This window comes from Patiria miniata, unplaced genomic scaffold, assembly GCF_015706575.1.
Source record: "Patiria miniata isolate m_02_andy unplaced genomic scaffold, ASM1570657v1 HiC_scaffold_20, whole genome shotgun sequence".
Taxonomy (NCBI): Eukaryota; Metazoa; Echinodermata; class Asteroidea; order Valvatida; family Asterinidae; genus Patiria; species Patiria miniata.
In genome coordinates this window covers 28855418-28878823 of record NW_024037059.1, presented here as the reverse complement: position 1 = coordinate 28878823, position 23406 = coordinate 28855418, and the positions used below count along the sequence as shown (strand labels likewise).

The 23406-nt window shown below is 39.2% G+C and overlaps 1 protein-coding gene across 3 annotated transcripts in view; it reads right to left on the bottom strand.

The window, feature by feature from the left end:
• Window positions 1–3503: 3503 nt before the first annotated feature.
• The window catches only part of LOC119728508 (peroxidasin homolog), a 79363-nt gene continuing 59460 nt past the window's right edge, over window positions 3504–23406 (bottom strand). For 2 of the 3 annotated variants that reach the window (XM_038200775.1, XM_038200773.1), the window contains 6 exons: window positions 19353–19622; window positions 14324–15962; window positions 13162–13370; window positions 10766–10810; window positions 5435–5742; window positions 3504–4613 (listed from right to left, as the gene is read on the bottom strand). In XM_038200775.1, coding sequence (XP_038056703.1) covers window positions 4560–4613; window positions 5435–5742; window positions 10766–10810; window positions 13162–13370; window positions 14324–15962; window positions 19353–19622 — 2525 coding nt within the window. In that variant the 3' untranslated portion in view covers window positions 3504–4559. The remainder of the gene's footprint in view (window positions 4614–5434; window positions 5743–10765; window positions 10811–13161; window positions 13371–14323; window positions 15963–19352; window positions 19623–23406) is intronic. The other variant, XM_038200774.1, reaches the window with a different exon arrangement.

Sequence of the window (23406 nt, the reverse complement as noted above, 5' to 3'; positions counted from 1 at the left end):
AAAATATGAACATTCTCAAAAAAAAATAGTTATACTTTTCAGAATTCAAAATTTGAATATTCTCAAAAAGAATATTTCAAAATTCAAATTTGCAAGGGATTTACCTTATTTTTTTTGTGTTTAAATTTACATTCCCCAAATTTCCGATTTTTGTCATCTTTCTTATTGTTTTGTGGACTTTGGACTTAAATGTAGACAAAAAAAAACAATTGAAAAGAAAAACCCTGGGAAATGTAGACATTTCATACACATCGATTTCGTCACAACAGATATTATTTCTTTACAAGCACCACTTGATTTATTCAAATCTAATTCAAGAGAAGAGACGAAAATGTTTAATTTGCATAATAAATACACCACAGTGTGAGGACTGCTTCCAGTGCTGTATCAATAAGGCCCACAAATGTTTTAAACAACTGTTTGTGTCCATTCATTTCCCAGTAAATAAAATTAAAATACATGAAAGGATTGAAAAATTGCGAACAAAACAAAGGCTTTCCTGCAAAAGCCAAAAACAGGAAGACTGGCAGCAATTGTGATTAGAAATTGCAGTCAATGTGAACAAAATCTACAAATTAGCCTGATGACCATGTCCTAAAAATGAAGAAAAGAAATTACGCTTTCCTTAAATATTTTAACACCAAATAAGTAGTCATTGCCTACAGTTAAATATTCCTTTCTCTGTACACCATGATTGTTATCAGCTAAAACACCTCCAGAAATACTGTCTCAAGCTTAGAAACAATTCACAAATGACAAATTGGAGGTATCAGACATCTTCTAAATCACTGTGTTGAGCGCGAAGAATTACCACCTTAGGAGTTGACAAATATTTTTTAAGCCTGTGAACGGTAAAATTTGGACTCTGTGGAATACGGACTCCTTAGTTGTATTGCGAAGTGAAGATATTTACAACAGTGACACATGTGTGTAGTCTGTGGAATATCCCCTTGCACTGCAAGGGTCTATGATATGTGAGCAGATTCGGCGATTAATTATGCAAAACAAGACTGCATCTTGACCTCAAGATTCTGACCATTCAGCGGGCGCCTTGTATATCGGGTCTCCAGTAACTCATTGTCATAGACATGTAATAATACCTAGACACAACATCTATTTTTAATATGCTTTTATGTCGTGAATTGTGTTAGCAAAAATACGCTGCATCACGCAGCCTGTAACGATATGTTACACGATGTGCGAATGTCCTGTGCTTCGAAAGATCATCACATACTTAAATAACACGCGTAATGCGAACGCCCTGTTGTGCACCCATGTCACGTCCACGATGAGCGTTCGCGTCTACACACGCCACATTTTGCTAACAGTTTTGAGAGCCAATGTCGTGTCTAGGTTTTACTAGATCTCTATGCCCGTTCTTGTATTACAAAAACATGGCATCCAAATTGACCAATCAACAGCTAAGTCCACATTTCTGATCAAATAGACGTCACAGTTTTTGTAAAGTCGTCTCAGAGTGGCTGGCACGCGGGGCCGCATAAATTTGCATGCTTAGATGTATCAGACGTTGGACCGTAGACAGAGATGGCTCCATCGGACAACAGGTGATACTCAGACTATCACATGTGAGGTTGAGAGTCAATAAGTAAAAGAGACAAGATTTCATAGAAGTCCAAATTACATATGACACCGGTATGAACTATTTGGCTACCGCTTGTGATACTACATGCGGCTATTGAAGCGGCTTAAGCCTTTTCCCATAGCCCATGTGTTATGCCTAGCCATAGCCGAGTTAAGTGCCCTTGTAAAACCAGTTTCACACATATTCATGAGGTTTTCATCAAAATAATTTGCTAGTATTTGATTAAATAGACCATTGATATCCAGCAGCATATATTTTTGTGAAATTTCATTTAAAAACACAAATTTAAGCACAGTCATTTTAACCAGACAATTCTACAAAAATAACCTTCGAATCCCTACTTTACATTGAGAACAATTACCTAGTGTCATTAACGATGCTAAATTGTAAAAAGTAACATTTTCTCATACAAATGAACAAAAAATAAAGAAATATATAAATACAGGTTGAAAACCCAGTACAGAACTAAAACAGAGAATAAAATAATATTATCTACTTTTATGGTACAGTAAACGTTTTGAACCGTTACTATTGTTTAAAAAGCTCACGACACGATTTGACCAAAAATTTATACGACATAGTTTTGCCTTAGTTTGTAGTGAATAGTTTTTCTTTTAAAATGCAATATATCCCAAGCTGTTTTTGCACGATAATTTGTTTTCATTCAGGAAGCAATATCTAAACAAAGAGTGACTAAAAAAAATAACAATAATTCCCCCAAAAGTCAACGAAATATATTAGCGGTGATACTCAGGAAATCTGACAAACAAGGGAACATGTATAAATAACCGTACAACAATATTAAGCGTTGGCAGTGTTTATCGATAGATCCATCCCCGTTACTTTGCGTCTTTTACCAACTTTCGTTTGATCTTTTTTTTATCACTAGAAATAACTTGAAATGATCAGATGTACAGTGACCTTAATCTTCTTCCATGATTTCATCTTGAAAAATCCATAAAAATATGACTCCTGTATATGTTAAATATTTGTAAGACTTATATCAATTAAAAAACAGGTGTATTTTTTCAAGTGTACAAGTATTTGCAGAAATCAACATCTGTTTTTCAGTCACTTCATACTTTATACTCATACACAGTTATTATTCAGCGTTTCATCAACCCTAACTCCCTAGGCATTTTTTCTAGGATGCTACCTCAATCCTCAAAAATCCTCCGACTGCCTTTATGCCAAAATTGCATACAGCCTCAATCCTGCAAAATCCTCCATTATTTGAGTGTGGTACTTGGAGGGGTGACCACTGCCTCAATCCTGCAAAATCCTGCAGCAATCACTGACAATATGTAGAGGCAGAGCCAGTGACATCCTGGAGCAGTGCGGAGGATTTCCAGTATAATCTAGGCCTAAAATTATGCACGGCTGAGCATGAACAACACAAGGTTCGGCCCAAGACCTTGACACAGTGCATCCTCCATAATCAGCCACACACTTGCAGAATCCTCAATTTTGCAAAGAGGATTTTGGAACGTCAGTGTTAAGGAAGCAATTCCTGCTTTTCCTGAAATGTGTTAGTTCCATGTTTTGTAACGAAAAATAGGGTGGATGTCATTCCTTAGAATACTGAAACAAGTCTAGGGTCATGCACTTTGCCCTCTGACCCCTGACCTAGTTCCATTTGAAAATTTAAAAATATTTCTTCACCGAGAACGAATATCAGAAACTGACAGCATAAATATGTTTTATCTCGATCCCTCGCATTACAAAGAAAAAGTAGACTTTCCTAAAAACTACTCCTACTTTATATTGTAACATTAAATAGAATATTAGTTTTAAATACGATAAAACTATTGTTTATGCTAAAATCAACATATATGTCATGAAGTGTAATCCACCATCTCATTTCGTACTCAAATTAAGCCTCCATATCCGATTTTAAAAGAAAGAAATGATAAAAACTTGGCGATTAAAATGCGTATTCCCTAAATAGCACCGCTGTAAAACAAACAAATAAGGTCTTTCGACCTTAGTACCATAAACACATACATTTGTCATAATATATATAACAATGTCCCTTGAAAAGATAAATCCACCCCCCCAAAAAAATGTTTTTCACCTTGCCATGGCAAGACATTCTTCCATTCATGATTTTACTTGTTAGTTGGAGAATTTCCAGTCGCTTACCAGAGCGACAGAGTTTTTAAGAAAATAACGATACTTAAAAACTTCGCGGCTGAACAGAAACTTACCAATTAAAACAATTATGTACAAAGTGACTTGCAAATGTCCATGTATCTTGCTTCGTTTAAAATAAACTAGTTCCACATTTTCACACTAATCTACATGAAGTTGGACATCGCTAAATCTCAAATGAAATTGTTTAATCTTAAATCTTTCATTTATCTCCGATTTCAAAAGTGAATGAGAAAGATAAATTGCAACTAATGCCCTTGCTTTCAAACTTGGGGCTTTAATAGAATGATCAGTTTTATATATTGGAATAAACAGTTAATTTGTTGACAAACAATATACATGGACACTTTTGGAGACCTGCCGGTCTTAAACCCAGGTGTCTCCCATTGAAGACAATACAAACTCTATGTACTGTAGCACCACCCAGCAGTCTATAACCAGGGCCCTGACTATACATCCACAGAAAAAGCAGAAAAGAATTTTCCAACATCATAAATTAAAACAAGATCACAACAAACTTTCAAAAATGAGTGCATTTCAGACCAAAAAATGAGTTTAATTCGAAGCTGTGACTAGAATTCTTTCCACCGGCGTATAGATAAGAGCCCTCGTTAGATCATTAAAATTACATTTAAAACAAAGTTTGTTTATTTCTTTAAATAAAACAAACTTAAACCACAATAAAAACCTGCAGTAGGATAATACACAACATTTAAGAGTAAAAGTTCCTATCTTGATAGGAACGAGTTTCTGAAAAAAAGGAAAATTACTCCAGGTGATGAACGTGTGTTTTGCCGTCTTATCATCAAATATGCCGATTTTTGGGGTGTTTTTTCCGTTCCTTCCGGAGGGATTTCAACTGCAAGAAACAAGGAGAAATGACAAATTAAAAGTGAAGATAAAATGCAAAGAACAGACAGTGAATACCACCCTGAATAAGTGCCGGGAAACATCACTTTAAAGTTTCCTCACTCACAGCAGAAGCTGAGTTGCAAATGACGCGGATGCAACGTGGCTGAGCTGAGGGACGTAAAGGTGCCTCAGGCTGCCACCATACGACCCATTGACCTACTTGAGATCTGGCGGATACAATAAGAGGGTGCTGTTTGATTTGAGTCAACTCTTTCGTACATACCCTTACTGAACAGCGCCCTCTATTGTTCCCATCATATCTCAAATAGGAAAACGTCTGACCACAGAGCACAGCCAGAGATCGAAAGTGTTAATTTTAGCAGAGGAGGAAAACTGGAGAAATCCGGAGAAAAATCCTCGTGGCACAGGAGAGACGCAACGAACAACTATACTCATGTATGTTCCGTGCCGGGAATCGAACCTGGGCCACAGTGGTGAGAGGCGAGCTCTTTACGCATAGCGCCACCCATGCCAGGAAGTGGGTTTCCAATTTCCATTTGGAGATACAGGCAAACATAGGGCCACTTCATCACATCACTTCATCACACATCTTGGTGTTCCAAGTTCCATAATTTTTGAACTAAAGATGGTACCAGCATGCAGTTTTCACAGCAGTAGTGCTGAGATTGTGCTCTTTTCAAATTTGTAATATAAAACAAATTGACCAGGGTCGACTCATTTAGCTTGATCGCATCACAAATACTCAGAACGATGTTTTCAAGGCTGCTTTTTTGACATAACAGAGATGACCTGAGCAGCTATTCTTACCTGCTTAGACATTTCACTGATCGTTGATTGCATGGTCTGGATGGTGTCTTGTAGATCAATCACCACGGTTTCCAGATACGTCGTCCTCTCATCCAGGTCAAGCTCCTCCAGGATTGTGGTCGTCGTTTCTTCTTCAGTCGCCGATGCTTTCATCCCTGACGGAGCGATGAAGGATTTGTGGCGGTTCTTGTCTGGACGGTGGTGTTTTGGGGTCGAGGTGTTGGTCCATTGTGAAGGAGCAGAAAACTTGTCCACGGAACGACGTGATCGGGACACGCTACCAACTGTCAAACTGGACACAACCAGATCTAAAGAAGGAAGGAAAAAGATAATCTTCAGTAAAAATATGACATTTCTATTGTAACTTCAATTTTAAATAATATCCTATAACAGACACATGATGTTTATTTAAAGGTAACATACAACGTTTGCTTTTGTTGTAACTTTTCAGAAATGGATGGATTTGAGGGTTGGTATTTTATAACACGTGTGGTCTAGCGGTGGAGCACAGGATTCATGATCGTGAGATTGTGGGTTCGAGCCCCGTCATGGCCATGCGTGTTGTGCCCTTGAGTAAGGCGCTTTACCTCAATTACTCCTCTCCATCCAGGTGTTAAGTAGGTACCGGCATTATTCAATGCTGGGAAGGTAACAGACTCGCTGTGGAGGAGGTGTGGCGATCCCCCCACAGCAGCATATGAGTCTGGCCCAATCGCTAATGAAAGAGAGATGGGAACTCCGTTCCTGTGAAAACAGGTTCGTCCCCTTTACCTTTACCTATTTTATAACAAATATTGTTACAATGACTTGTTTAAAGTTTTGTGTTCAAAGATGCTGGAAAAACCAAGAATAAAATGCTGTTCTTGTAGTCTGGTTCCCTGACCCTACTTTAGAAAAAACGGAGCAATTTATACACGTCGGGGAATTGTCAGATCAGGGAACCAGACTAGCTGGCTTGCCCCGTTCACAGATGTGTAACCGATTGAAAACAAAATGTGGACTAACTAAATTTGGTAAATTGAGGGCAGTATTTGAAGAAACTCAGTGTTTTTTCCAACAACGGCCGGTTGACCATCGTTGGATTTTGATACAAAAATTCAACTTTTCTTGAAAATGACAGCACACCAGGTGCTATGATTTCACAGGATGCTTGAGACTATTATTCACTTACAGTCAAGTAAGGTTTTTCATAATAATTTTGGTAGTTTTATTTTTTGATGTTTGCAAACGTTGTAGAATACCTTTAACACAAGACAATCGTTAAAAGAATCAAAGGAACCAGCATAATGCTGTTATTGAAAAGAACTGGAAAGAAGGTGACAGTCAACATTTTGTTTACAAAACTTAAAGGACACAGATATGAAGTGAAGCATGTGGCTTACACATGTAGTAATAACAACAAACAAAACTACCAATGGAAATTATGGTAAGTGAGTACACCATGCAAGCTTTACAAATAAGCTTCATTATGCATTTTTTGGGAAGCGTATTGTGAGAATTTTTTCTTTAGTTATTAGCGTTAGCACCCAAATAAGTAAGTAAGGACTTAACGCATTCTAAATTCTCTCTCATTGAATGAGTTTAAAGGCAATATACAAAATTGTTTTGGTTCAAAAGTGAAACAAACTTTATATAAATGGAGCTCATTCTTGAGGTAGACATGATTTTTCACTGATAAATTTGTATTCTTATTGAGTCTGATAAGTGTTTTAATTATTCTTAAATGCTCTTTCTTTGGTACCCAATTTTTCGAGCTTAGCTGAATTTTGTTCAAGTACACACACAAAAAAGCCTGATATTTTGATCTTAGTAAAATCTTGTTCAGGTTCTAAATATTTAAGCAGATTTCTTGCAGCAAAACTTCCAGGATTTCTAGATATGGCTGTCCTGAATATACCGAGTATTCGAATATTCGATCATCAACTGAATATTCGACTAGCTTTTTGTTGCTTTGAATATTTAAAAACAAAACAAATTATGCACATACACACACACGATTGTGATGAACTTGATCATAAAGTTGCGGCGTTTGATTGTCAGGTGCCACTTTTTTTGTCAACGGTAACTTTCTTGTCGACAGCGGTTCAGTGTCCTTTTAGCAGGTTAAAGCCCTTGACAGTTATAAAATACTTACTGCAAAACACTCCATATCGATCGCCGCACGCAAATTTCAAATGGCGCGCTCTGCATGCAACTTTTGACCGGAGCAACACGCAGCTGCAGCTGGCAGTTTTGAATATCCGAATATTCGGTCAAATAATTTTTTGAGTAAATGAATACTAAATTATTCGAAAGTGGACAGCACTAGTGCTGGGTGGCACTTATTTGCAACATATTTGATTATGAGTAAGTTGTGGGGCCAGACTAGGGAAATCCGGTCATTGAAATGACCGCCTCGTGTCGAACTGAATCATCACGAGGATCAGAAAGGATCAGAATCGATGGAAGGTCAGAAATTGTATAATTGGTTTCCGAGATGACCAAATATAGACTGAAGATGATACCTAGCTTGTCAGGATGTTCTTTAGGGGGTGCCACCCTGGCAGAGACTGAAATTTCCTCAAATAAGGCCATTGGGCACTTGAGAGCAGCCCCCCCTCCGGCACACCTCCACGCAAGTGTGCATTTGCCTGCAATCCGAGACCTCTATTGGCCCTCTTTTGTTTGTACTTCAACTCATTTCAGGAAGACCTCCCATATGTTTTGTACACAAATCCAAATAGGGGATCTCTCGGGAATTGGGGACCCTATTGTCCTCTATTGTTTAACTTCCCCTATTGAATGCAGAAACACACTCCCCCCTGCACACCCTCCCCCACCCCCTCCCCTACTCAAATGAATTTAGAAGCCATGCTTGCAGCTTCAAATGAATTGATTTGAATTAATTGATAAGATTTCTGTCAAAAGGCTAATACGAGTGGCCAGAAAAGAGACCCCCCCCCCCCAAAAAGTTATGGGGGTGTGGCCAGTATGCAAACTGGTGAGAATGGACAATAACTTGAATCAAGTGAATAAAAAAATATCCACAAGAAAAAATGGCCACACTACAACAAACATGTTCCATAGACTTAAGACAAAAATCTAAAAAGTACATATACAAGTTTCAACCCCCCTTCCACAAATTTTGTTTGTTGTTTTTTAACAAGCCTAAATAATGAAAAACCATGGTTATTTTAAGAAATACCGATTATGCTTGGCGAAACTAAACCACAAATAAGATCTTTTTTTTTCGTGACTGAGATCAAATCCCAACCAGCCGGTAAACAGGAAGTCATGGTGAACCATACTCAACTAGACAATCTAACCACATAACCGCCCATCGGCCACTAAGCCGGCTCGTCTATTATGACATAACATCCTCAATTCGGGGACCCTCCCTACGTTTACCGGGGCTGGAGGGGGCGTGGCTACCGGAGATTGGGAGGGGGAGTGTGTATGCATTTCCGTGGTGTCTGACTCTGACGCTGAATGAAACGACAGCTTTTCCTGTCAATTATCTCTGGACAATTAAGCCTTTTCCTTGAGTGTGTAAAACCATAACCTGAGGACTTAAATCTAAAATTAGCATGTCTCCAAGCACACCTTATTGTAATACTAATAGCACCCGACAGAGGTGTTTGTATCGATGGAAAAACGAAGAAAAAGAAAAGACTTGAGATACTTTTTGAAAACAGGAAATGGTTAGTTGGTGGGAGGACTGGAATTGTGGCTGATGTTTGGCCACAAGTTAAAAATAAAATGGAGGGTTCTGTTCTTGAACAGGCACAGTATGTGTAATGCCAAAGCTTGGTACTTATATCAAAATAATGTAAAAGTTGTACAAAGCAATTGGGGAACTGCCATTATAGGGCCGGATAGCTCAGTTGGTAGAGCCCCGGAACGGCAATCCGGAGGTCCAAGGTTCAAACCCTGCTCCAGTCAATTTCTTTGTTCAACTTTTAAAATATTATAATGCAGCTAGTCAGTTTCCCTTTGTAAACTTGAAGAAACCAATATGACACCCAAAAAAGAGAGAAATATTTGCAACAGTTTATAAAAAGACAACATTTTTAGGAAATTGTTGATGCAAAAACTTTCGAATATTTCCACACAGGGCAAAGTGCAGTGAGCAGAACACAGCTGACTTGGGTTGTGCAGGTTGTGAGTTCTCCGCAGTTGTAATTTTATGGTGGAAATCCACCAAAATGAATGCTATCAACTTCAGAAAAAAGTTGTGCTTCTTTATACTAAAAGAAATATACAACATTTGCTTTTGCTGTAATTTTCACAAATATGGATTTGGGGGTTAGTATTTATAGCAAATATTGTTACACTGACATGTTTGAAGTTTTGTGTTCTTGAATGCTGGAAAAACCAAGAAAAACAATCATGTTCCTTTAGTCTGGTTCCCTGACCCCACTTAAGATGAAACAGAGCAATTTATAGACGTCAGGGAATTGTAAGGTTACGGAACCAATGTAATCACATGTGTGTAATCAATTGCAAACAAAATGCGGACTGGATATATGGTAAATTGTGGCCAGTATTTGAAAAAAACAGGCCAGTTAAAATACCACTTTTCCTGAAAATGACAGCACACCAGGTGCCATGATTTTACAGGATGCTTTAGACTGTCATTCACTAACAGTCCAGTAAGGTATTTTATAATAATTTGGTATTTTTTTTATGTTTGCAAATGTTGTATACTCTCTTTAAGAAAAAAAGTTATGCTTCTTCAGAAAATACCTGCTATAACGACTGCTATTAGCAGCAAATTTACATTTATTTTATGTATTATAAAAGCCAGTACCATTTCACACAGAGTAAACGAAGCACAAAAAGCATTTATTTTATTTGGGTGTTGCAAAATGCAAAGCTGTTAAGTAAATGAATCTGATGCACCAAAGCAACCAATGAAGGGGTGTAAGGCAATCCCCGCCCCCATTTCACCCCTCTCCTTTACATGAATGGGTTTTAGAATCAACAACTGAAACAAAATAACACACAATGTGTTAATGAAATTAAACATTATTTACCGAAACCATGATTATATACTTGTTAAGCTGCTGACTGAAAACTAGCATGCCTTGTGATTTTACTACAACTAATAATTATCAAAAAATAAAAGTTACCAAATGATTCATTCGTTTTACTTCTAAGAAAATATGAATAAATTCTAACTTTACAATGATATATTTTCTAGTGATTTCAGGCATGACTATATATGAACAAACTATGGAACAAAATAAGTGTGAAAATGAAGATTAACAAAACTAATGTTTATTATTGCACAGCCACCACTGAAAAGAAATATGGACTCTAGCAAAAATAACACTGGAAAATTTATATCACCATGGAAACGTGGACTACGCTGAATAGTTCCGGCAAGTGCTGTATCTGTGAGTGAATTAACATGTGGAGTTGACTAATATAAGTATGACCGAAATCTGCTAGTACTTATTCTTGAGAGCGTTTACAAGGTATTTATAACTTGAAGTGAATTCCTGCTTACTAAATGAAACCTATCTAAGCATAGTGGGCCAAAATATTAGATTGTAGAATTATGACATTGTTTAATAAGACTGTGTTCTGTTTTCTACATTTTGGTTCAGTTCCCGAGCCATAATTAACTCACATTTTCAATAATGTCATTAACCCTCCTATGCAAACATACATTCTGTGCAAAGTTGTCCTTTCAGTCAAAATCAATCAAGTGACTGTTTTCAACAGTTAAGAGCTCCCAGCCTACATAAAGCAGGATTGAATGGCTGTGACTGTTTGTGTAACTTGATACAGCTATGCTTTGACTGTAGGTGATTGATAAGCCAGCTGTGCCTACCACTTGCCTGCCTTTGTCTGTTGACTAAATTTGACTAGTCACAGTGCTTGCTTGAAATATGATCTGACTGTTGGTGACTAGCCTGGGTAAAAGGCATGGCAGGGGAAGAGGATTGATTTTTTGTGACTGTCTGTGACTGTTAGAACATCGGGAGGGTTAAGCAACAACCCCAACCCCTTTCTGTTTTGTTCAGATATTCATAACACACATAAATGTAAAATCGATGAACAATAATTATTCCATATCTTTTAATCAACTCTTACAACATAAGACCATTTTCCCAGCGACTTTTCCCAGGTATTACGCCCCTCTGAACGAGCGGAGATTTCTGTCACCGGGGTGTGGTACATGAACAGCCACATGAACAACCGAACGGGGGAAATATATCATTATAACGAGGGCCACACTATCAAACGCAGCACATTCAAGGCCAATTCATAGCATACTTGACAAATATTTTTAAGTTGAGGCTGTTTTGTGAATTTCTCTGATAACTTGCTGAATCATAGAGTGACTAAGGTACTTTTGCTAAGTGGGTCATTCTATAAATCCAGGGTCCAAAGTGTGGCATTTCTATCCTGTCCCTGTTACCTTGGTTTTTTTTGTTATATTCAGGTATCATTAGAAATAAGTTCAAGCTTATTTCTTGGGTAGGTCGTCTGCTTCACATAATTACTCTTGGAGAAAGACTGCATTAAGGAGTGCATCCAGAATTTGCATAATCATAGAGTCATCAGTCTTTAATGCCCATTCATAAATGCTGTTTTTCGTTGAAAAGTGTAATAATGTAGGAAAATATCTGTTTTGTAAATTTTCAATTCTTGTCACTTGCTCAGGCTCTGTTTCGAATTCATGATGGGTCCAATGCATTTCTGAGCTTCGTACAGATGGATTCCTTATACTTTTTTGAGTTTCACCTCCCAAAAAAGATTATTTTTTTTCAATCGCTATTTATCATTTTCCTAGCAAAATATTTTAAATGAGATATCAAACGAAAAAGCCACAAACGTTTATATTGAATTCTTTCTCTGCAAAACTTGAATTTAAAATACACTGAAAATTCAATTAGAAATTTCTTTTGGGGAAGAGCACAGAGCACGCATCTTAAGCACAAGAACCACTGTTTCTTGGCAAACAGCCTTAACTTGTCAACACTTTCCAAATTCTAGGTCACTTGGACAGAAGCTTGACATTATAAGATTTGACGTCTTGGCAAACTGGGCTAAGGATGATTTTTGAGTGTGGGTCATACACAAACTAGGGCTGGCGTTGACATAACAACGGCAGCTAAAAATAAACGACGAGGATTTACATCAAGGAAACTGCCATACCCTGGGGCCATAAAAATGGCACAACAATCTTGCACTGAAGGATTTTTTTTACACAAACGACGACATATATTAATGAATATAGAAATACCTGGAATATAGACAGATTTTTAAAAGATGCAAAAATGAAAATCCGGATTTGTCTTCAATAATTGTTTGTATTAACTTATCAATATTTTAATTTTTGATTTTTAATTTTTTAATTTTTAATTTTTTAATTTTTTAATTTTTTAATTTTATTGTAATGTAATTTTTTTTTTGTAGGGCGGGGGTCGGACACTTGCAAAATCAACAGCAAAAATACTTTAAACATTCTTCCAAATACCTAATGCTATATTTTCTGATAAAAAAACTATTCCAAAGATATTCGAAGGAACACTACCAATCATGGATTTAGATTAAATAAAAAAGTTTTAATTTTATGCCATAAATTCAGAACAATTTTATCAATTGAAAAGAACTGAGAACGCAAAAGATACATAACTTGCCACATTTTTGGATGAACTTGATTTTATAATTGAGCATAATAACTAACAAAAACACCTCGTTCTTTGTCTAAAGAAGAAAATAGTATGTCTTACCTTCCGGGCACTCGGCCCACATTCTGAGGTCGATGGATGGAATATCATGGCATTGTCTGAAGTCAACCGGGTAGTCGTTCTTGTGAAAGAGATCTTCAGGAATATTGTGGAGGTAATCGGCGTTGTCGCAGACGATACGAGCCAAGGAAATCTGCTTGATCTGCGTCAACTGATCGGGCTCAAAGGTACCTGGGTTCTCGTACCAGAATCTGGAGAAAAATAAGGCAAAAATAAGGCTTTAGGACAAACTTTACTTGTTAGAGGCACATGACAGAGAAATAGAGCACTACTTTTTTTTTAAATGTAGGGTAGATAATTTGTAATTTGCGCATTTTGTTCGTTTGAAGCAACAAAAGTGCACAAAATCTACAGACAGTTGTTTAACAACTAACCTGATGAACTTTAAGCTCAGAGAATGCTATATATTCCGAAAAACAATATTCTAGGATCCCGATTTCAATTCAAAATTGCTGAGTCATGATTTGAATTACCCCCGAAATCAGCATCTGGGACACGTTCTCATTCAGCCGATTGCAGCTACGCAATGTCATGCACGCACTCAACTGACGAATAATAGCAACCAGGTGCGTGTGTGTCGTGTCAACGCTTGCGTGCACTCATTCATAGATTCGCCGAATTTCAAACCAACTACTAACTGAAATTCCCAAAAATGCGTGCTTGACGCATCTTTGGAAATGACCTTCTTTTATTGTTAACACCACAGAGAAACTGTAAACACCACAGAGAAATTTAAAATAAAATTCAAAGAAGCTAAAGCTATTGAGGTTGTGTCTTTGGCGTTTAAATAATATTGACTTCCTTTTGAATGGGCCCAACAAAAATTGTCCACCTAATTTTTTGACGTCGCATTTTGTGAGAGGCATTTACCCCACGTCTGCCTAGTAAACAAAGTAAATGCATAGATGTCTATTTAAAACTTTTTGCCCACTGCACTTCCACTTAATTTAATGTAAAAATTAAGACGCAGTCATTGTGATGTCATGAAAATTAGGTTTATAACATCAAGCAAAGGAAGGAAAGTTTAAAAAGGAGCTTATCAACTCGACATGATCAATTAATAAAAATTTCATTTTGTAAAGCTAAACCGATTGCTTGAAAAGGAACAGAATTACATGTAGTTGAGAGAATATGGAATGCATACCTGTCTCCCGCACGCAGTCGTTTCATTTGCAATGCCAATATACAAGTGAACGTGGGACCTAAAAGGGCGCCCTCTACGGGATCCTCAGCTAAACCGGCCACGAAGAGATCCACGTTGCCCGGGTGATGGTAGAGGTTCTCCAACTTGCTTCTGACGTCATCGTTGGAGATTTCCTCGCGGAGATCATCAAAAGTCTGAGCGGCGGACATGTTGCAGAAGACTCGCCAGTCGTTGTAACCGGGCAGGGCGTGGTCGCGCCCCCTTTGGATGTTCAAGGAGGCGAGGTCAAGGGCGATCTCGTGGGCCATTTGGAAGAGACGTTCCGTTAGCTCCGTGTTCATCATCTCATCAGGTTTAGGTTCCTTGAGAGGAGAGGTGTAGAGTCCCCGCAGGATGGGGTCGATACCGCCTTCCTCTACGATGCGGTAAGGAGAGAAGAACGCTTTGTGTAAGGGGAGATCTCCCAGCTCGATGGTCTGATACGTTGAGTTTAACCTCCTCAGGATAGGCTGGATTAAACTGTGTCCAAATCGGAATGCTGCCGTTGCGAAGACGTTGACAATTGCAGCATTGGTCTTTGGATTGTAACCGTTGTAGGAACCTAGTAAGTCCATACCCTGTGAGCCGAGGACCTTAGGTAGCCAGTGACTGTACGAGATGTGTTGCATGGAAGCACCGATGATTTTTCTGGTCTCCTGGAAGATTTTCTCGCCGTCCCAGTGTGGGTTGATCTTAAGGAGTTCATCGGCGATACGGTTGTGCTCACGGAACCACAGCGTGTGTAAGGACAGTAGGCCGAGTTGTTCGTTGTTACGGAAGTCACCGGCGAGGAAACACGGGATGGGGCTTTCGTTCACATCACGCTGGCAATCGATGGGCGTATCGCGATTGAAGGGAAGAAGACGTTTCCCGGATGATTCGACAATCGGTCCTGCTTTGAGACGGCCCAGATTATTAGTGTAGTCCCTGAGATTATCAGCTTGTCCTTTCGTGCTGCCGTAAACATTAGAGCCGTCGATGTACGACGTGATTTGATTGATCTGCTCGCGCGGCATGACGGAATTAAAAAACACCGACGTGCTGCCGCTACCACAAACCGCGCTAGACCGCGTAAACTCCATACACTGCATGCGTCGGATACGCGGATCATCGTCAGGTACGTTGATCGGGAAACACGGTGGCTGGTTCTCGCAGGTATCCTTACACTCCACGCCGTCGCTGAATCGCGCGCGACTCAGACTGGTCACGGTGAAATCCATATCATGGTCTAGGAACTGACCCCACTGCATCAACATATGGGAGAACTTATCGCTGTTCGTAACCGTCGCTGTGGACATAACCTCCAACGATACTTTGCGGACACTAGGCTTGGGGTGACCATTATACAGATGAGACTGATTCCAACCAACAGGTGTGTTAAACCCGTTCTCGTAGATGGGTCTGAGGAGTCGTCGGAAGGGTGTCAGCGACGCCCCCCACTCAGGATTCTGCAGGTTGTTACAGGTACCGTCGTGGGTACGGTACTTGCGATGGTAGCAGATGTCTGAGCAGTTGACGATCTTGGAGTGGGTGGTGCAACCGGACAGGTTGGCAATGAGATTCAGAAACGGCCGAGATACCAAGTCATCATAGGTGTACTCTGTAAAGTGGACGAAAGAGAGTGAAAAATTAATGCGAAATTGGTGTTAGAATCACCAAAACTACAGCGCAATATTATTGTTACTGAATATAGGCCATGTTACATTTGTTTACAAAGTTGGATGTTGCGGCCAGATTCTCTTCTGCACTGCCTGTATATCTCTTGAAAAGTGATTGGTGTAAAAGTGGCAACATAAACTGTTTAATGTGGGCAGAATAACATGTAAAAGATGCTGAAATGTTTAAGTTGCCTCTCGGTTGCCCGTCAGTTGCGTGTTGGTATGATGTCACAGGACATATGTGCGGCGTGCTCTGGCAAAATGAGATGGAACTTGGCACAGGCCATAGTGGACAAAAATGAAAAAAAATTTGTAGGGGCGATTTTTTTTTGATTTTCAGATTTAATGATATTTATAACCTTTGATATGTCTAGTACACATATTTTATAGAAATAGTATAAAAATTGTTGAATGAAAGTGTTTTAAAGGTAAACCAAATGGCATCTTTCACTTGCAGGACTACAAAACTTGAAACTTTCAGGGCCGTTTTCTCAGTATTTTACTTTTTTGACATGTCAATAAGTATTAACTTTAAACAGCCATAACTTGTCAATGGAATGCCCGATTGAAGTGCAACAAACAGTATTGTAAGGAGAATTATATTCTCTTTCCTAATACCTGCAAACCCTCATTTCTACCTCCGCCCAGTTCTGTCTCATTTTGCCAGAACGCCCATGGTCTGTACATGGTTAAGTTAAAGACATTTCGATACACGATTTCCACTAAGAGTGGAATCTGTTCTTAGGAAGAGAAAAGAATACTATCCAATATTCCAGATGGAGTTGTGTTACAATGTAAAAAAACCCTCAAAACCAATTTAACAAAAAGTATAAAGGAGAAGAAAAGTACAACCAACCCAAGAATAATATTGGCAACCCTGCATCTGGCAAGCAGATGTACACTTGGTTCTACACTTGAACAATAAAAACCTTGACAAAAGCACAGTAGGTGGCCGGAGAGATTTTACGTCCACACTGAAAACAAGGAATGATTTTTATGTTCACAGTGGCACCAAGGAAAACAGAAGATGTGACCCTTGAGAGGCACCTCAATTTTTACAGCTTTTTGGCTGGAAAACCAATGTGTGTGTTTTTAAAGGTAGAGTACATCATTTGTAGCTATCCAAAAAGTAACTGACAAAAATTATTGTTGAAAAGCATACTTGGTTTAAAGATAGTAAAGGGACTAAACTCCCTGTGAAATTATTGTTTCTGGCATGCTGTAATTTTGAACAAAACAATAAAAGGTCATTTTTAAAGATGCGTCTAAAGATGCATTTTGGAAATTTCCAATAGCAGTTCGTTTTTAATTTGACGAAGCCGTGAATGGGTGCACGCAAGCGTTGACACGATGCACACGCATGCATGGTTGCTATTATTTATCGCTTTATTGCGTGACATCCTTTAGCTGCAGTCGGCTGCAAATGTGAACCTGTCTGGACACTGATTTTGGGCGCAATTCAAAACATGACTCGGCAACTTTTGAATTAAAATCGAGATCCTAGAATATTGTTTTGTCGGAATATACAGCATTCACAGAGCTTAAAGTTCATCAGGTTAGTTGTTCAGCACCATTCTTTAGATTTTGAGCACTTTTGTTGCTTCTAACGCAAAAAAATGCACAAATGACAAATGATGTTCTCTACATTTAAAAATTAATGTAAAAGACTAAAATAACAAAACCGCTAACAATGTACCGAAAAAGTCAAAATATTACTCATGAATACCCAAATGGGACTAAGTCTTTTGATGCTACTGTGAATGAATGAGAGATTTGGATTTATAGAACCACCCAGACTCAAACACTAACACTGAGGTCAAAGGTCGACTGAAGGTCAGGGGTCAACCAGACCTGGAGACACAGCTACAGATTTATGTCAGAGACAGTAACGGAAACAATCAAGGAACTAGCTACTTCCTGGGGAGTTGCCGATACTGAGACGTTTAATAGTCAATCCTGATGCACCATCATGCTGAGAGAATTATGCGAAGAACCGAAAATTGAACTTGGCATGCTTTTATCCCCTAATGTGATCCCGATAAAATGAAGGAAACGTGGACATTATCTGTGACTAATAACATTACACAAAGATGTATCTTGCAAGCAGAAAAGGAACTCACAGAAACACTCATCACTTGTAAATGTTTCCTGTCATGCATGCTACATGTACGTAGATCAAAAAATGAACTTCTTGACCACAGAAACAAACTGAAACACAGAAAGGAAAATATCAAAATTTCATTTTCAATTGAAAAGAATTCCACCCACCAAACTTATCTAGAAAGAAAGAGAGCATGCTTTAAACCATGAAAAATAAATTGATGATGATCGTGGTCATGGCATACATTACCTCAGATACTCCTTTAATTGTTATGAGTGACAGTGAGAAGAAATATTAAAGCCTTAAGTTATTAAAAGCTAAGTTTTGTGTGTATCGTATGCATGTCTATTCGTGTACATTTTTCATTCTTTGTTTTAATCAGTGAGAATGGAGCTGACATGCACTCTCTTTCTACAAATAGTATAGGCGATATTTCAAGAAATGTTGCATGAAGATGCATTTTTGGATAGAAGTTGCTAACCTAGCTTTTTTTACCTATTAGGGTGCTGAATCCGAAAATGATGGATACCAAGCAAAAAATGCCTGTTCTTGCCCTAAATGAGCCTTTTGGAAATATCGCCTGGACTAAAAGGGGAGGCTATGATATTATTTCCCCACCAGTGAAGAGGGGGTGGGGTGGAGGGTGGGGTGGAGGGTGGGATGGGGGGGGGGGGGGGGGGGTTCCAGGAGGTTCAGGACGTTCATCAAAATCCCCCAGCCACCACCACCTGACCACCTCCAAAAGAAGCCGAGGCCCGTTATTCTTGTCTTGTTGTTGTTGTTTTGTTAGTTAACTTTTGTTTTTTAACCATGCTTCGAACCATGTCCAGCCCCCCCCCCCCCCCCTCAGATGGGATCAAACGATCCAAGATAAAGAGTACATATAAGCTTGTGGGATATTTAATTATTTATTTATTTAATTCATATTTTAACTGGGTAGCCCATTCAGTGGAATCCACTGATCTCCCATTGGGCCCAGTAAAGAGAAGACAATGTGAAGAAATTACAGTTTTAGACATGGGAGGAAAACCCCAGGAAAATATTTCAAGGAAAACCCACGGAATCAGGTAGGGACTGAAAACCCAATCCACATATTGGCCCAGGCGGGATTCGAACCCGGTCCACAGCGGTGGAAGGCGAGGAAAGTACCGCTACGCCAGCCTGACTTTCCAATATGGTAGTAATGCTATGCAATGAAAAAAGTTTAATCTAACAATCTATAACTGCTTACCAACTCCGGTTAAGTTGACTTTCATTCCACTCTCAATGTGACCGTGGATCAATTGCAGCGTCTGCTCAAATACCTCGGCAGCTCTCGCGATACTCATCGCCTCCATGGAGGGGAAGCGGAACAGCGTCAGGAGATCGCTGGGGGTACGCGGCTTGGAGCGATCAAATAACTCGCGTCTCGTCTCGTTGATGGCGCGGTCCACGTTATTAATGGCTTGGGTGATGGAATCACCTACGAATTGGTCCCCTTCACGATCCTCATCAGGGGCATCTGCACCAAGAAAAAAAAGGAGCAAAATTCCCGATTATTGGATCTACATGTGCTTTAATCAGAGACCAGCTAAATCCACATTAACCTTAACTCCCTAGGCATTTTTGCTAGGATGCAACCTCAAACCTGCCAAATCCTCCAAGTGCCTCCATGTAAAAATTGCATACAGCCTCAATCCTGCAAAAGCCTCTGTTATTTTTTTAATGTGGTCCTTGGAGGGGTGACCACTGCCTCAATCCTGCAAAATCCTCCAGCAATCACTGTCAATATGTTGAGGCAGAGCCAGTGACATCCTGGAGCAGCGCAGAGGATTTCAAGTACAATCTACCGGTAGGCCTAAACTTATGCACGGCTGAGCATAAACAACACAGGGTCTTGGGCCGGACCTAGAGTGTGTCCTCCAAAATCAGCCACACATTTTTGCCGTATAGCCTTAATCCTTGAAAAATGCTTTATTTTGGGTTGTCTTTGAACTTCTAATGAACTAGAAGATCTAGCTGAAATATTGTCGGGATGAAAATTATTAGAAGTTGTAAAGTAAATATTCCATGACTACAATCTTGTGTTGGGCCAAACGATCGAGGAGGTATGCAATGACATCCGGGGTGATCCTGCATTCCTTCACAAACTTTCACGTGATCTGAAATTTTGGTTAAATTCCATTGGTAAACAACAGAGTTATTTAGGATCAAAAGTAGGACCTTTTTGTAGGACATATTTTTTTTGACATGTTGACAAGTAAAATGTTCAGCAGATTTGGCGATTAATTATGCACAACAAGACTGTGTCTTGACCTCGACATTCTGACCATTCAGGGGGCGCCTTGTACTGAGTCTTCCATTACCATGACAGCCAAATTGACCAATCAACAGCTCAGTCCACATTTCTGCCCGAAATTACATCACAATTTTGACTTCGATTGGCAGGCACATGGGATTTCATTAAATTTGTATGCTCACTTATACCAGACTTTGGTTACAGACAGAGGGCTCCGTTGTTCACGGATGATACTCAGAATACCCTTTAAAGCCAGAGTCCATCATTTGCAGCTATCCCAAAAGTAACTGGCGTAATTATTGTTGAAAAACATACTTGGTTGAAAGATAGTAAGTGGACTAAACTCCCTGTGAAATTATTCTTTCTAGCAAGGTGTCATTTTGAAGAAATCAACGAAAGAAGGCCTTTCCAATGGTGCGTCTTAAGAAGCACCGTTGGAAATGTCCGTTAGTAGTTCGTTTTTTATATTCGGCGAAGCACGCGCAAGCATTGACACGATGCACACGCGTGCGCAGTTGCTATAATTCGTCAGATCAGTGCGCGGCATCGCGTAGCTGCAATCGGCTCAGTGAGAACGTGTCTCGGATGCTGAATTCAGGCCCAATTCAAAACATGATTCAGCAACTTTTGATTTGAAATCGAGATCCTAGAATGTTGTTTTTCTCGAAATATACAGCTGAAGCTGAGCTGAAACTTCATCAGGTTAGTTGTTCAGCACCTTTCTTTAGATTTTGAGCACTTTTGTTGCTTCAAACGAACAAAATGCACAAATTGCAAATGATGGACTATACCTTTAATATGCCGTGACCTATATAAACCATACAAGTACATATACTCCAATGCTACCGGCTGGAGTTTTTCTGCGGTTGACATTTCGGCTCGAATTTCACTAATAGGATTAAGCTTCTGGGCCAGGAAACAATTAAGATTAGAATCGAGGGCCTCTGACTCCTTGAACTTCCTCCCTCGGTGGAGTGTGGATCGTAGCGAGGTGGAGTCAGGGTGCAAGACTGCAATCAAATGGGTCAGCGGAATAACGAACGACGTCATAGTCTGTTGATTTCAAGAAATGTCAAAGAAACCATCTTGTCCTTGCAGGTTTCCTTGTCTTTTTGTGTGTAATCCCTGGATAGATACATGTAGCATATAAGGGTTTTCCCTTGCGAGTGATACATGTACATGCGACCCATGGATATTTAGGTAGCTAGATTTTGAGGTACATATAATGTACATGTACATGTATGTGTACTACTATGAACAGGGTGCCCTCAAAAAAGTTGTGCAAGCAGATTTCCTTTAATTTCCCAAAAACTTCTTAACATGAGTATTTCATCTTGATGGAGCATATTAATTATACTCTTGTGTATAATCAGTGAAAATGCCATGGAAATCCGTTCATGCAAACCAGAGATCTAACAGATTGTAAAAGGCTATGGGTTTTTCCAACAGGATGGGGTTGACACAGTTAACTATTTACATCAGAGTGAAAAGGCCCGTGCCAAGCTGATGCACTGATAACAGTAACTGTGTAAATCCCACTGGAATGGGTGAAAAATTCATAGCCTTTTATGATCTGTTACAACCCTGGTTTGCATGAACGGATTTCCATGGCATTTTCACTGATTATAAACAAAAGTATAATTAATATGATCCATCAAGATGAAATACTCATGTTAAGTAGTTTTTGAGAAATTAAAAGATATATGCTTGCACAACTTTTTTTGGACACCCTGTATGGTGGTAAAAAGCTGCAACTTCAATTCGCAGGATCATGTAGGCATTCATTCATTAGCACCTAGTCAGTTTTCGTTTGTGGTTTATTTGATTATTTAATAATAGTAATAATGTGCGTGACTCATATATCACTTTCCACTAAAGCTAGGTCTCAAAGCACTTCACAACTATTACCCAAGTTCATCAGGCCATGAGACCACTTTCTGCAGCCCAGATCAGCGCAATCTGGTCTCTACCTTCACAGGCACCCATTTATACTCCTGGGTGGAGAGAGGCAATTGTAGTAAAGTATCTTGCCCAAGAACACAAGCACCATGTTCCCCGTCAGAGTTCAAACCCATGTACCATGGCACTTAGGTCTAACACCGTAACTGCTGGATCAAGGCATCCTCTCTGAGTGATCCCCGTTTGCTATTTCCCAGGTTTGCAGCATTGCTAATGTTGCTTGCAGCATTGCTAATGTTGCTAGCATCGTGACTTTGGCTGGATCCCTGGCTACATGGCACATATGGCTTCATTGTTTCTGACTAGCATCCCTTGAGTAAAGACACAATGGGGAACCACCAACATAGGGCTGGATAGCTCAGTTGGTAGAGCACTGGTACGCCTAGAGTCGCAGGTTCAAACCTCGCTTAAGTCAATTTCTTTGTTCAACTTTACAATTCAATGTTTAATAAGTCATAGTACATGTTTTTTATCATTCAATTTGTTTTCAAATGCAAGGAAGGAGTTTGTATTATCTTCTCATGATCCCCCAAAACATATTCATGATATTTAACCTCAATCATTAACAGTTACATGAAGTAATATAACCATTTTCAGTAAACGACTACATACCGTAAACCATTATTACTTTGATCTCACTACAATTTTCAAAGAGGCTCAGAAATCAAGAAATACATGTTAGTATATGACTCAGTTCCTAGGGACTTCCACCATATATACATATAGAAGTGACTACACACAAGATTCTTTATTTGAATACATCTGTGGTGTCCGAAGTTAATTGGACACAGGAACCAGGTGATTAATGAATTGATGATCGGACCAGACAAAATCAAAACAGGACGGCAGGATGGCAAATTCAGACGGCACTAACGATGGAAACTTTCCGACAAACGTTTACCGGTTTCAGTAAATCGGGGGAGTTTCCTGCGAATGCAGACACAGAGACTGGAAGTCATTCCGTTTATAACGACACCGGTGAAAATAATTAATGGCGTGGATTGACAGCTGACATTGGTTGTGTTCTGCTGCTAAAAATACACTACAG